General features: G+C 40.0%; 1 protein-coding gene across 1 annotated transcript in view; it reads right to left on the minus strand.

The window, feature by feature from the left end:
- Positions 1–2,401: 2,401 nt before the first annotated feature.
- The window catches only part of MORC3 (MORC family CW-type zinc finger 3), a 29,560-nt gene continuing 16,198 nt past the window's right edge, over positions 2,402–15,763 (minus strand). Inside the window, exons 10-17 of the mRNA XM_063345795.1 lie at positions 13,089–13,193; positions 12,856–12,978; positions 12,656–12,730; positions 11,765–11,807; positions 10,267–10,451; positions 8,864–9,692; positions 8,206–8,369; positions 2,402–4,959 (exon numbers count right to left, since the gene is read on the minus strand). Of these exons, the coding sequence (XP_063201865.1) occupies positions 4,806–4,959; positions 8,206–8,369; positions 8,864–9,692; positions 10,267–10,451; positions 11,765–11,807; positions 12,656–12,730; positions 12,856–12,978; positions 13,089–13,193 (1,678 nt within the window). The 3' untranslated portion in view covers positions 2,402–4,805. The remainder of the gene's footprint in view (positions 4,960–8,205; positions 8,370–8,863; positions 9,693–10,266; positions 10,452–11,764; positions 11,808–12,655; positions 12,731–12,855; positions 12,979–13,088; positions 13,194–15,763) is intronic.

A 15,763-nucleotide genomic window follows, 5' to 3' on the forward strand; every position in this document is an offset into this window, starting at 1 on the left:
TGGGGCAGCTTTTTTTTGCCCGCCGTTTCTTCTGCCTCGGGGGCACTCGGCCTGCCCGAAGCTTTTGCTTCCAGCTGAAAAACCCCACAAAGACACGAAATAAAAACCGAAGCAGCCGAAAGCTCTCCCGCTCCCCTGAAGAATTAAAAAAAAAAAAAAAAAGGCTTTGCCACATTTGATATGTTTTTACATTTAGACTGGCCAAAGGGCATTCAACTTGCTCTGGTGAGACCCCACCTGGAGTGCTGCGTCCAGCTCTGGGGCTCCCAACACAAGAAGGACACGGACCTGTTGGAGCGGGTCCAGAGGAGGCCACGAAGATGATGAGAGGGCTGGAGCACCTCTGCTGTGAGGACAGGCTGAGGGAGCTGGGGCTGTTCAGCCTGGAGAAGAGAAGGCTCCGGGGAGACCTTATAGCGGCCTTACAGTACCTGAAGGGGCCGACAGGAAGGGTGGGGAGGGACTCTTTGTCAGGGAGTGGAGCAATAGGATGAGGGGTAATGGTTTTAACCTGAAAGAGGGGAGATTTAGATTAGATATCAGGAAGAAATTCTTTCCTGTGGGGGTGGTGAGGCACTGGAACAGGTTGCCCAGAGAAGCTGTGGATGCCCCATCCCTGGAAGTGCTCAAGGCCAGGCTGGATGGGGCTTTGAGCAGCCTGGTCTAGTGGGAGGTGTCCCTGCCCATGGCAGGGGGTTGGAACTAGGTGATCTTTAAGGTCCCTTCCAACCCAAACCATTCTCTGAGTCTATGAATCCCCCAAATCCCCATTTCTTCCAAATGCAAACCTTTCAATTTGAAACAATAAAAAAGTCACAGCCTTAGAAACCAGCCTTGCCTTTCCCTTCTTCCCATGCCACGTATGGCCACGCTGCTGCTCACCCCCATCCCCGTACCAATAGGCAAAAGAACCACTGGCCCCTGTGGGGTCAGAGCCAAAACTTGCCCTTTGAGGGCCTCACCAGTTATCCCACTGCCTGACACAACAGGTGAGAAAACAGAAGAAATGAAGATTTACTGTATACAGATTAATCTTTTTTTTTTTTTTTTAAAGAAATAGGACTTCTAACTAGAGGGCAATGAGGATTTCCACGCAAGCAGGACTAGGCTTAGAAATCCAGGACAGTGGAAGTCCTCACGGTTGATTTGAAATTTCACTTGCACGGCAGTAAGCATGAAGCACACTGGTTGTCCCTAAACCAGGGTTCTTCACCTGGTGCGCGAGAGCCAGTCACCACACTCAGACAAGATATTTGGTTTTACTTCAGTTCTTCAGAATCGGGTGCCGGGCATTTGACAACAGCCAGCACAGCACATGTTTCCAACCGCCCGATACTTATAATGATAAAATATAGCTGATTGGTCAGTAACGATTCATTCACCACTCCTAACTATACATAGGCATCTAAGCTCATGTTTAAAACATTTAGGGAGGCTACCTGATTAGCATGCTCATTATTCACAAAGAGGTGTGTATTTTAGCATTACAATTACCCAAGGTTAGCTTGGGATACACTCTTGGCTCAACTTTGGTCCAGAAGTTATGGTTTTTTGCTCCCTTCCATCTAAGTCAGCAACTGCAGAAGAACACGTAAGCAAGTTTTGTTTCACATCCTAGTCAAGGTTAGGTACCTTCTGTCACATCTTAACCACGTCACAACTGAAACTTCTTGATAAACTTTTAACCTTGGGGTGTTTTTGTTGTTGTTGTTTGTGTTTTTTTTGTTGGTTTTTTTTTTTTTTTAAAAACACACCCATGTACTAAAACCAGAAACTTCCTCAAAATTCAGTTAACACATACCCTGGATTATAACAGCACTGCTTTTTCTATAGCCAGAACGTTTCCATACCAGGTTTCCACACCCTTTCCACAAGACCACTATGCACACTGCTGTCTCTTTATTCGTTGTCTGTACTGGATGATCAAGTACCAGTAAGGGAAAAATGGTCTGCCTCAACTACAAAAATACCTGAAAGAACTTGTTTCTCATGCCGGGGAACTGATCAACTAGCCTAAGGGTACGACTTCACAAGGAGAGCTCATCTGGTCTGATCCAAGGGCTTACCTTCACCCGAAGAGACAGCTGGAACCACCTCCCTTGCTCTTAACCTTTGCCTTCCTGTCACTTCTCCCTCAGCACCAAAGGAAACAGCTCTCTAACAAGGCCTTGAAAAACAGTTTTGTCCCAACTCCTACTACAGTAACAGTCTTGTAATTAACTGGGTAACAGAATTTCCCCCTGCAAAACTGACCGTTTGAAGAAGCACAGCCAGCCAGCTGGTTTGGGCTCAGTTCAGATGCCGACCTGGTCTGAGGACATGCGTGGTGCGCCCGAGTCTTCTGCTCAAAACCAGACTGAGCCAGCTTTCTTGTAAGATCAAATAAGCCAGAAAAATTAGCCATTGTGCATAGTGTTTATTTATAAACAAAAACATTGCATTTGATCACGTACAAGTTTTGTTCCAGCAAACTCAGATTTATATATTTTTTATTTTTTACAAAAAATACATTTTAACAAGTAAATAAAAACCATTTCCATTAGTCCACCTTTCTCCAAAGTGTAAATGTACAGGGTGAATTTGCCATTTTTAATATAGACATATGCTATATTTTGCCAGTTGTCTATAAGAAATTAAACTACAGAGTCTGATGAAACGTAATAAATAATGATTAAGAAATGGAAAACTACACACCAATAAATGGAAAATATAAACTTTTAAAAAGTCATACAAACAGTTATATTACAGCCACCTCTTCAAAAAAATCAAACATTCAATTTATCCATTATAAAGTACAACAGTACTGCATTACCCTTATTGGCATATTAGAATAGATAGCATCTTAAAATTGAAATACTGTCCATCGAAGGAAACTGACTGAACTACAACTAAAAGGAACATAATCTAATTAAATCAGGACAGTAGCAGTGCAAAAGCCAAAAATGTTGGCTTTATAAAAAAAGACAGTTCCTAAGAATAAACATATTGAATGCTATTTCATGATGGTTTTTTTTTATTTTTAAAAATTTTTTAAATTTTTTTAAAATCAAGAACCAATTCTCTTGATCACTTTTTGGCTGACAAATACCACCACAGAGTAAAAGGTGGATTTGCTATCTTTGCTGCCCCTCTTCTGATTCCTGATGACTTCAGAAGAAAAGTATGCAACTGCCTGAAAATACTGTCACCACTGTAACAGTGATTTCTCTTGGTACCATTGCTTCCTGTAAGTTTTTGCATGAGCATTAGAGCATGGAACTAGTGGCTTAAGAGTCACTATAAAACATTTACAAACAAAAAAAAAAAAAGAGGGGAGGGTGGGAAGAGGGAATCCCCTATTGTGCCTATAATAAAAGATGTCTAAACTTTAAGATTGCATAAACAAGTTATATTTGAACATTTTCAGCTTTAGCTCACTGTAGCAGTTAACACCACAGATAAGGAAAAATGCCCTCTTTTCAAAGTACTTCCTATTTTAACTAGTTAATCAAGGATTTAGTAGCCTATCTCATTCGTACTCAGCATGGTACGTTCTAATAGGGAGGTACGTTCCGGAGACAAATCTCAGCACCCTCACATCTCAGCCTGAAAGACACCAAGGCAGACTTTATGTTTAATACAGCAATGATTTGTTTTTTGAGATAATATATATAAACACTTGTAGATATCACAGAACCTCTGTGTCAATCCTGTTCAGCACTGGGCTTCCCTGAAAAAAGGCCTTCGGGTCTTAGGAGGTGGCATTTTGATGCAGAGCAGAGGTTGCCCAGGAATCCTACCTAGCTTTGGATATGCGGCCCCACCTTGTTCTCTCCAGTGGTCCACCAGGATGCTTTCCATTCCACGAGCTGCCTTTAACTTGGAAAAAAGTAGGCAAGAGCTGTGTGTGAAATCTAGCCATTGAAGCCGCGTAATAGCACATACCCGTACTTGTGAACCAGCACTGCTATGTTCAAATGGCAACTACAGGGTGGAACCGAAGATCCCTCTGACTGCGCTCAAATACAGACAGGTCCTTAGTTGTAGGAAACAACAATCAAGTAGCAAGGGCAGGACACAAACAGGCATGTGGTTTCCATCACTGAAAAGGCTGAAATATCCTAGCCATATCCCATGGAGTTGTTTATGCTGCAGAACTATGTACAGATAATGTTCTTTAGTGACATCGAAAAAATCCAAAAGGGAGTCAAAGATCATCAGTTTTCAGGATAAAACCCTTGAGGAATTTTTCATCTTTTGGTAGTCAAACACAAATATTACCCATATGGCCAAAATTTTCATCTGCTAGTTACATTTCTATCCCTTTTATTCAACATACAACATTGCTGACAGCAATGAAACAATACTGTAGTATACAACAGCACTGCTAAGATTTGTTCTGAGAAGGAAATCAAGGAATATATTTTTTGCATTTTTTAATAGATTCTACTACTAAGATTTTAGAAGAGGAAGTAATTGCAAGTATTAATGCTTATATAAGATTAGAAGTCAACGAAAAAGCTTCTGTAAAAAAGTATTAAGATTCCTAATAATAAAAATATTTGCAAATTTAATTACAAATATATTTTAAAAGCAAAATCCTTAATTAAGTACATCAGCATTGGTCAATATTAACAGCGTTCCTTTAAGAGGAAGCGAAGATAACACCCACTGCATCTGTGGGAACATCTAAACGCATATAGTATATACACTTATTGATCAAATTATGTCAAATATATAAAGTGAAGAAGCAGTATATACAATTTTGAACCTACATAAAGGTTATAACGGAAGATCAAGTAAGACTCTGCTAAAATCTCAAGATACTAAGTACTACTGATTTCATGCATTTGTTCTACAACTTGTCCTAAGATTTCATCTACTACATCAATATCGTAATTTACTTGCTGCAAGTCTAGATCAGGCATGATTGTAGCCAGAAGTTGTCCAACATTCACTCGAAGAGAGCGTAGTTTCAGGCTGTGAAGACATAATTAGATATCATTAGATGCAGATGAAGTTTTACGTTCAAATACACAGTACTTTATTTAACAAAGCTGGATTAATACTCTATACTGGAAAGGCTCTGTACATGATTTCCGTAAGTCAACAAAAAACTGATGCAGTTAAAGCTGCATCAAGATAATTTCAACATCTACCAGTTTTTCAAAGCTGAGCCTCTCAAGTTTTAATTTTGAAGGTGTATATTCCCTTAGTTTCAAATAAATACTAAGGGCTAAACTGAATTCTGCCTTTCCCAAAACAGATCAGAAATATTTTCAAGTTAGCAAACACGCACTGGCACATGCTTTATCCCACACCACCTTTTTATTTCTCAAAACAATATGAAACCCCAGGACTTTTATATGTTTAGAAGAACAAACTACTACCACTTTTGGAAAGAAAATAAAAGAATAGAGGAGAAGGCAGGAAAGAGTAGTTTGGATAAAGGCTTTAAAATACAAAGAGGAAATAAAGTATGAGTTATAGTACTGGGAAAATGCTATGCTTCCTCTTTTTGCTTTCTTTCCTGGATCCCCTTGCTCTGTCCTCTTCCTGATCAAATTGCTTCCAAATCACCCATCCCTTCTCTTAAGCGTTTATTTCTACCATCAGTTCCTTCATCATCTCCAGTAGCCAGTCTTCACAGTGCCATCATATTCCAATAGGACTTGTGGTGGAAGTTCCTTACAAGTCCTGAATATGTTTGCTAATTCTTCTAGGAAGCACAAGGCAGGTGCTATAAGAAGAAAATGAAACACTGGCAGATAAAGGGGAGATTTAACCACAGAAATAAAGTCAGATTAAAAGGGGTCTCTGGAAATCATCCAGTTCATTCTTCCCCCACCCCCCACTCAAAGTAGGGCTAACTCAGTTCAGGTCTCTTGGGACCTTCTTGTGTTTTTAAAGTCTCCAAAGATGGAGCTTCCACAATCTCCCTAGGTCCCTTTTTCAGGGTTTGACTACCCTTGCTGTGAACACTTTTTTCCTCTAATATTTAAACATAACTTCCCTTGTTGCAACTTGTGTCTATTGCCTCTGATCCTACCACTGCACTCATGAGAAGAGGCTGGCTTCATCTTTTCTACACCCTCTCATCAGGCAGCAGAAGAGAGCAATAGGATTTCAAGGTAACCCACTCTTTGTAAGGCTATTTCCCTCACCTTCCCCTTCTATATCTGATGCTCCAGGCCCCTACCCATCTTGGTGGCTCCTTCAGTAGACTTGCTCCAATATGCCAGTGTCATTCATACACCAGGGAGCCCTAAACTGGACACAATACTCCATGTTTGGTGTCACAGTGCCCCATGGTAGGGAAGAATCACTTCCCTCAAACTGCAGGCTGAACTCTTGCCAATATAGCCCAGTAGGCACTGGGTTCTCCCACCACAAGAGCGCACTGCTGACTCACATTCAACTTTTAGTCCACCAGCATCACAGGCCATCTTCTTCCAAGCTCCTTTCTTATGAGTAGTCTCCAGCTTGTTCAACTGCATGGGTCATTTCCAACACAGGCGCAGAATTTTGCGGTTGCCTTTTGTTGAATTTCCAGGAGGTTTCTTTCAGCCCATTTTTCCAATTTGTCAAGGTCCCTCAACAGGAGCTCTACCCTCCACAGTATCAATGGTTCCCTCCAACTGATGTCATGGTGAATTTACAGAGTTAATTCTACTGCCTCATCTAGGCCATTAATGAAGGCATTACCCATTACTGGCCTCAATATTGATCCATGAGCTTGGCAGTCCAGCCAGTTTTACAACCCACCTCCCAGTCTACTTATCCAAACCATACCTCACAGACATCGCCATCATGATATCATGGCAGTCCATGTTGAAAGCTTTGTTAAAATGAAGGGCCACAGAACCAGTCATCTCATTGCAAAAGGCAATGAGGCCAAAAAGGCATGATTGGCCCTCAATAAATCCACACTGGTTGTTCCTAATCACCTTGACTATCATGGGGCTGCAGGTGGCTTCCAGGTAGATCAACTCCATGGTCTTCCTAGCGACTGAGGCTACTCTGACCAGCCTGTCAAATATGGGCATGTACTTAATTAAGTACATCAGAGTGGTCAAAATATGGGCATGACAACTGCCTTTTTCCAGGCATCGGGAACGTCAACTGTTGCAGCCTTTTGGAGACACCATTGTAAGGCCAACTCTCCATCAATTGGCCTGCTCCCTATGATGTGTCTCATCTGGTCCCATGGACTAGTGTACGTCAAATTTGCTTAAGCGGTCCCTTAATTCAGTCACCTTTTATTATAGGTAATGCTTCACTCCCTAAAGTTACCACTTGGCTCAGGGACATGAGCGGCCACAGGGCAGACCTTACCAGTAAAAACCAAGGTAAAGACGACACTGTGTACCTCAGTAATTTGTGCCTCACACACCTCATGTCCTTTGCTTCTAAGGATCTGCTGTACTGAGCAGCAGGCCCATGTTTTTCTTAGTTCTCTTGTTACTGCTACTGTGCTTACAGAAGACCTTCTGGTTGCCCTTCTCAGGCCTTGCCAGTTTTAACTCCAGCTGAGCTCTGGCTTTCAATTCCACCCTACATGCCCAGTCAGTGTGCCTACATACCTGCTGGACTGCTCATCCTGCTTCCATCTGGTATGTGTACTACTTTTCTGTGTTTGCTATTTCTATTAACAGAGAGCTGCAAGCTCTCTATTTCTAAGTTTAAATGCTTGTTTAGTTCAAAGATACACTCTGAACACAATCTAGTTCCATAGGACTGGTCTGAAGCAAGAAGCTCTTACAGGAAAGGTAAGCTTCAAAACAAAACCCAAACTCTTTTCAGTAGAGCACTACTGATCCAGGAAAGAAAAATAGAATATAAAAAGTGAAGTTCATCTACACAGCATAAGTGTAGATGATCTAATGATCACCCTCTTTCCTGCCTCCTTTCTCTCTCCTTGTTCTGCAAGTCGTGTCTAGAAGTTATATAACATTTTTGATCTTTTAAGAAGTGTCAGTATGGCATTCCATTGTGCAATGGCCAACCCTGCTCACACAAATACCTAAATCATAAAAGAAATTAAATAAAATCACTTGATAAAAAAATGTTACTGAGTTAGGAGTCACAAGAGGCAGTAGAAAAGAATTCCAAACATCACATTTTATTATATTATTATCAGATATGACCTTCATCAAGATGTTTCGGATACAATCAGCCAGCCAAAATGTTTCTTGAAATATAGTCTAGAAAGAAGAAAATTGATACCTTTCTCCATCAGAAAAATTTACAGAGTCTTCTACATTACTGGTGGTAGAATCATTTGCATGTGCTACTGCTTGTGGAATTGAAGCTTTTAACTGTGCGATTTCTGCTTTGAGTTCTTCACATTGACAGGCAATTTGATTTTTTTCCACTTCTAGTAGTTCAATCTGGTAAGCAAATAAAAATAATTTTATATAACAAATTAAATTAAAATAATTTCATATACCAAGAAAAATTGTGGTGGATCAAAATAGAGACACATACAAATTTAAATCATTTACCTTTGTTAAGTTGACTGATTTTAATTAACTTTTCAGTAAGACTTTAAGACATGACAACCCAGACAGACTGCTTTAAAATAGCCAGCTGTCAGCTGAAGCACTGTATGTGTGCTCCCTCTAAGCCTGCTCCGTCTCTCTTGTGTTGCAGTCAAAGTCACTCAGAGCCTTGCAGTCTCTCTCAACTTTGCTTATTTCTATCTATGGAAGCAAAAGATCAGAGACTCCTAGGCTAATTTAGTATTTCTTCCCCCTTTTAGGGTGGCTTGATTAGTTAGTGGACTGAGCTATACAACACATTGTGTACTAGAACTGCTATGAAACACGCATTAAAAAAAATTAATTTTTAAATTTGAAGGATATCACTGTTTTAACAAACATACCTCACTTTTATATCTGTCTCTCTCAATGCTGCACTTGTCCAGTTGCCTGAAAACATCATCCAGTTGCACTGCAATTTCATCCACCTCGCTCTTATTTTCACCATCAGCACACTTGCTGCATTCAGTTTTTAAGTTCTGCAGGGTACTGCATTGTTCCTTTAGCTTTGCTATTTCTTCTAAGGCCTGTTCATAGAGAATGGTCACTTCTGCCGAACGTCCTTCATGAACATTTTCTTCTTCAAATGAAGAAGTTGTCTCAGTTGACTGATGGCACATTTCTTTTTTTACATATTTATTATTCATTTCTAAAATCTTCTGTTCCAGTGTTTCTACTTGTTTGGTTAATACTTCACATTTGCTTTGGTACATTTCTTTTTCTTTGTTTAATAATTGCAGCTGATTTTTCAGTTCATTTTCAAGATCTACAGATGTCTCAGAAACATCATTAACACTGTACTGTTTAGTTTCCATCTCTGCCCTGGGAATTTGAATATCGGTGTCGTCTTCCACCTCTTCCTTTTTAACAATCAGTTTTGGAAGCTCTGTCTGTGTTGCTGAGGTCAGCTGTTCACTTTTTGATTCTGAAGTAACCGAACTGCAAGGTTCTCTGACATCACAGTTTTCTTTGTGCTTCTCCTCTTGATCCAAATTAATACATTCAGTTTTTATTACAGGAACATCAGAATCTGCTGAAGGCTTTGGAGTACTGCTCTCCTCTAAAATAATGACATCTTCATCATCATCATCATGGTTGTTGAATGTTTTGTCATTTAATCGAGGTGTCTTTAAAGACACAGGTGTCGTGCAACTAGGTGTCTTCCGTTTAAGACTGAGAAGCAAAGTATTAAAAAACATATTGTCTTGCTCAAATACTGCAAAATCATTTGTTTCAAACTATGTTTAGTGTTTCTATAAGCACTATTAAAAACTACCACTCTATAAGTAGAAAGGGACGTGTCCCTGCATAGTATTTTAAGATGTGTAGACAGAGTAAATACCTTTCCTGTAAAAACAAGTGGCTAACATCCACACGCTAAATTATTACCTTAACACGTTATTTTGAAACAGACTCAGGGTTTGCAGGAACAGCCCCCCTGCACCTGTTTGTTAACCAACAGAGGTTAAGGAAAACATACTGTGGGGTGTGGCTAACACAATAAAGTCTTTTCCTAAAGAGACAAACAACCAAGCAGTTTTCCTTGCCAGCGCACAGTATTTTTTGCTGCATTCACTTGTGTACTTCACAAGGTTTATAGGTACCTTCAATCAGCCTACTGCTTCCTATACTCCCAAAAGTGACACATAAATTTTGGCAGCTAACACCTGAAGATGGGACTGCACCCAACACCTTCATTATTAATCTTAGAAATAAACAGGAATCTACCGTGTACAGGTTCACTAACCTGTTATCAGAATCAGAATGAGGTGAGGATACTGGTCTATGTAAAATAAGTAAAGATCTTTTCACAGAAGCATTTGATGTTTCTGGTAAAAGTGATCTTGGAACTTCCTTTCCACTCACAGCTGAGAATGTTTTGAAGTCTTTACTTGAAGAAACAGGTGTTTTTAAAAACATTTCATTACTGATCTAGAAGATAATATTAGTTAACGAAAAAGAAACAAACATTAGTAGATTTTTCAGATAGGTTTGAGCAGTTCTGCTAACTGTCAATCTGTCAACACCTAAAATTCTGACTGGCGTTTCTTATGTACACTACAAGGATCTCCTTGAACCCGGACTCAGTATTTTGCAATAAGAAAGGCTAACTAGACTCCACATTGCAAATCCCAATTTTCTTAACTTAATCATCGCACCACACGTCACCCCAAACTCTACTGAAGTATTTCCTTCATGTAGGTTTAAGATATAAAACAGATTAGAAAGCAGCAAGTTCTATACCATAATTACAGACTTCTGGCAGATTTCTCAGAGGACTTTGAATGCTGTACACCAGCTGCCCAACCCTCTCGACATGCAGATTTATTGCTGCCAGAAAGCAGCTTTCTGATCTTATAAGTCTTTCTCTAGATACAGATATTTTAAAGTACCATGTAGTATCTCAGGCAAGAGCTTTTCCCAAGCTTCTGTCTGAAGTCTGACCATCATACACAAAGTACAGGGACAGCCATCTCTGTTAAAGCTGCTCATAATTAATTCAGTTTGTCTAAAAATGAACAATACTTTCCTTTTAGAAATTACTTTTGTACTCAGGTAAAAGTAATGTCAGAAAAATTAATACAATGAAGTACATAGGTTAAAACAGCACATGCAAAATCTCTTCTCCAGAAACGCAGAGATCTTAGGTTAGCACTTTACTTTTAAAGCAACTTAAGCTAAAGGACGCTTTGGAAATTTGATTTTGAGTTACAATCTACACATTCTCATCATTCAACCATGTTGACTTGCATCTGCATTTAATCTGAATTTGAGTACCTCCTTGCAAAAGTACAGCTACTACCAGTCTGTCCATCCCCATCTGCCTACCCCAGTTTTATGGGTATCCCTGCTTTCATTTCCTCATCACATCTCTCTACAACAAATCCATTTTCAATAGTTAGATATCATGCCATAAAACCAGGTATGAGTGAGTCACGTCTTTACTAGTACTATTTTGTGAGAGGGCTTTGTCCCTCTCAAGCCCTCTCTTAAGTACTACATAGAAAGCAATGGTGTATTTTCCATCGGACAGCAAAGACAGGGGATTTTTGGTTTACTAATAGCGAGCATAACATGCACAGCCATCAAAACAAAACAGGATGTTGAACCAGAGAGTTGGCCACTAGCTAAAGCAAACTCTAACTCAAAGCCTGGTCTATTCAATCAAACTGTGTAGTATTGTTGACAGCAAGAACAACTCTGCTCCCGAAGTCAGTTTCCTATCGACTTCAAGAGTTACCTACTTGGTGGCTGTACTCTAGTCGCTTCTTCAGTTTTTCCCTGTCTCTGCACAACAGCAAGGAAAAAAAATAAAGAGCTTAGATTCAAAATGTTAATTCATTACAAAACCAAACCAACCTCAAAATCTAAAAGCAAACACAATACTTCTTATTTCAGCTAGATACAATAAAGTTCTAATGAACATATTCTGATTTATCGAATGAAAGTTTTATGCATGAACTTAGAAGCTAGTATAGCTGAAGTTAGCTTAACTAACAAGTTCTCGCTCAGATTAAGATTTATTTTAAAAAAAACTGAAAAACACCCCAAAGCTCCCACTTCTAGAATACTAGCCAGCAAAAGTTAAAATTACCCAAGTCGGTTTTTTTCCCCATACATGTTAGCTAAGAATCCTCTTATTCTTAAATAAGTGTATGGAGGCATTCAGCTGCTTCAATATGGACCCTGAAAATATTTACCCAGACAAGGTCTCCTAACAGCCCTAGTAGCTTGCTTCTCTAACATTCCAAACTATCCTCTTATCACTTACTATATGTAACAATGCCCCTCTCTGAGAGCTGTACTTGAACACCAAATTGCTGCATTACTCTCCTTAATAGTGATTAAATGAAAGAGGCCCCTTTTGTTATGACTTCCCCAATTTTGATTTAGGAGGGCAAACAAGTCAAAGAGAGAAGTCTGAATTTAATGCCAACATGCTAATAACAGAGAAAAGAACAGCGCTATTCATCTATTCACTGCTATGATCAAGACTTGATTTCAGGGAACTGTTTTCTGGCTGGATATATTCCTAGAACAGTTGCAATTATATCACAGGTGAGAGAAAAGAGCATTTATTTTTCATATCCCTTTTCTGTTGTTGAGATGCTTGTAAGAAAGTCTCTAGTACTCACTTTTTCTTGTAAGTTTTTTCATATGTAGGATGTATTAAGTCATCATCTTCTGGTTCTTCTGGCACATTACAATTCCTGAGTTGAGGAGGAAAAAAAAAATAAAAGAAAGCAACAGGAATAGCTCAACATCCATGCTTATAACAGATGGTAAAATAAGAACTAAAAGCCATATTCAGATATTCATCGAAATCTAATTTTACCGGAATTGTGGGTCAGGGTTCAGTGAGCAGTACCACTTTTCTGGCAAGTGCTCTATTCCATCTGGTAGCTTCCGCCACTTCAAACATGCATCACATTGTACCCATGTCTGATCAGGCTGTTTTCTGTAATGGCGAAAATACCAATAATTTCACATGAAAAGTTCATTTTCATGACTGAGTGCAAAACAGTAATAGTAGTATGTAAAATTCTTCTAAATAGAAGTGATACTCACTGTATCTCCTCAACTGGCAAAGCTAATGGACATTCTTCATTTTTCTTCGTTTTCATTTCATTCCAGTAATCATTAAGCTTTTCTCCTAATGCTGCTATTGTAAGTCTAAAAAGATAAGTTTTTAGAAGACCACCTTAAATAATCAAATCCCATCACAGAAAGAACATTTATAAACCACAACGAAAGAATAAGCTTATGAACCACTCTATTTCTGTTTGCACAATAGTAAGCTTTTTGCTTTTAGAAAACCCTAGAAATTACAAATCGTGTGAAGTCATGCTTATCAGCAAATAAGTTACTGGAAATATGCGCTGGAGCACAGACAACGACTGAAATCAAGAGTGCTCAATTCAGAAGCACTGTGAATGTATAGTGCAAACCCTGAAGCTACCTCACCAGTTCAGCCTCAATCACAGAAGAAACAAGTACAAAACCACCTCTGTCAATGCAGTACCTAGCTGTGTATTTGGCTGATGTTTCTGTACATCCATTAACTGCAGGTTCATGACTACTCTAAGTTGACGTACAATACATGAAGATTGCAAACATTTGATCACTTTAATATAGTATAACACCTACACACTGCTAAAAGGAGCAGGCCAGTCCTACCCTGTCTTAATTTTTAGCTGGATTAGCTTCCTGATCAGGGCTCATTATGCAGCTCAATGACTACGAGAGCTGGCAGACACAGGAGGGAGTGGTGCAGAAGAACAAGCCCCACAGGTGAGGCAGAGGTACGACTGCCTCTTGGCAGCATGCTGAATTTACATCAGAGCAAAAGTGGCAGGGTAACCAGAGCCTGAGAGTCAGTCCCTCCCTGCCTGGCTTACTCCAATACCCACACCACCCTGCCCCTTGAACTAACACAAATGTTTGTGCAGTGAACTAGTCTGACCTAGACAGTTTTGATCTAGATCACCTCTGAACCCAAGACATGAATTTCTGTGCCAAAAAAAGGAAGTACCACAAGGACAGAAATAAGCAGCAATGGACGGACAGGATCACATCTCTTCTGGAGAGGGAAGATGGGCAGGTCAGCTTACACTGATCATGAAATTACAGCATCAGTTTTATGTTTCTGTTTTGGGCTGGAAAGTTATCTTTTGAAAACCTGTAGCACTCTGCAGAAAAATCTTTATAAAAGATCTTTCAAGTGTAGTACCTCTATGCCCACATTAGACATGTTTTTAAAAAGAAAAAAGCAAAAAGCATTCAATGATCACTGTGCCAGCCTGTGGGAACATACTGCAACAGTTAGATAGTTAGATAACAGGTGACTATCCTACAGCATTCCTAATTCCTCTCCCTCTGCCAAGGGAACTGTTAGTGCCACCACACAGGAAGTGGTTCAGGGAACACCTGTATTGATAAAACTAAACAAGAGCTATTTTCCTGTTTAACCAATTCCCTGATCTACTTTACCATGTGTTCTCGTTAACAGCTCTGCTATCAAAATGGCAACAGAAACACAGGAACTGTTTAAAGCTGGCAATATCACTGCAAAGAGCCACACAAACTGTGGGTACCATTTAGAGATACAGGCAGAGTGAACTGTAGTGGCTGTAGCAGCTATCAGGTTTGCTGCTCCTCCTCCAGAGCACTGCTGTTTCAACAGCAGGAATGACCAGATTTATCTTGCTATAGCCCCCTCAATTGCTGCAATTAACAGCTCTGTTTATTACAGCACTCTAATGTGGGGGTTTTGGGTTTTCTTTACATGCAGAGGTGCATATAAATCAGCAATTCGGGAAAGGCATTGTGGACAGCTCAGGCTGCCAGTGGAAGCTGAATAATCGGTTGAAGAGAAAAACATGCAGCTTGAAAAAGGTAGTGACTTCTCCTGCCATAGTTTACCCCACCTATGTTTGCAAACCAATACCCTAAGTTTCTAAGTCCACATTGAAAGCCAAGGGTAATGGCACATAGAAAGAAAGTGCCTGCTCCTTTAAGGGCATATGGTCAAATGAGCTGTAAACAAGAACCCAGAGAAAAACCTGACTGACAAGGAGGTAGTGATAAGAACAAACCTGGTCAGTCACACTAACTGGTAAGGATATGTGGAGCATGAGAATGTTTATTTTTTCAGTTGGGAGGATAAGGAAAGGGAAGACGACAAACACGGAGAGTCATAAAACCTGACCAAGTAGAGTTAACAAAAACAATAACCACAAACAAACCTGGTCAATCACACTAATTGATGGGCTATCAAGAAACTGCAGGCAAAAAGGTATCTCGCAACTGATAAGGATGCGAACCTGAAGGTCCAGGAAGTCTGGAGGTGGTCAGCGGAACTACGCCAACTGATGAGGAAACATGCATGGAGAAGGGGGAGCAGGAAGGAACACAGAGAAGGATAGGTAGAAAAGGGCATAAAAGGAGTTGGTTTCACGTAAAACAGGTTTGGTCAGAACAGTTGTCTGGCTGAGCCCTGTGCCTGATAACTGCAGTCTGTCCAGTCTTCTTGTATTGCATTTAAAGTTTTCTTAACTCTCTACATAATCTCATTCTCTATCCCATGTACATAGCAAAGACTAAGTGCCAGGTATTGGTGAAGGCTGTGTGTGAGTGAGTGGATTTGGTGTGAGCTCCTGGGGCCAAGACTGGGTATGTGGTGTGAGCTACTGGAGCAAGTGGGGGTTCTCAGCTGCCACCCACTGAGGCAGGAACAGAATGAT

The sequence above is a fragment of the Chroicocephalus ridibundus genome, chromosome 1 (assembly GCF_963924245.1).
Source record: "Chroicocephalus ridibundus chromosome 1, bChrRid1.1, whole genome shotgun sequence".
In the NCBI taxonomy this organism is placed as follows: domain Eukaryota; kingdom Metazoa; phylum Chordata; class Aves; order Charadriiformes; family Laridae; genus Chroicocephalus; species Chroicocephalus ridibundus.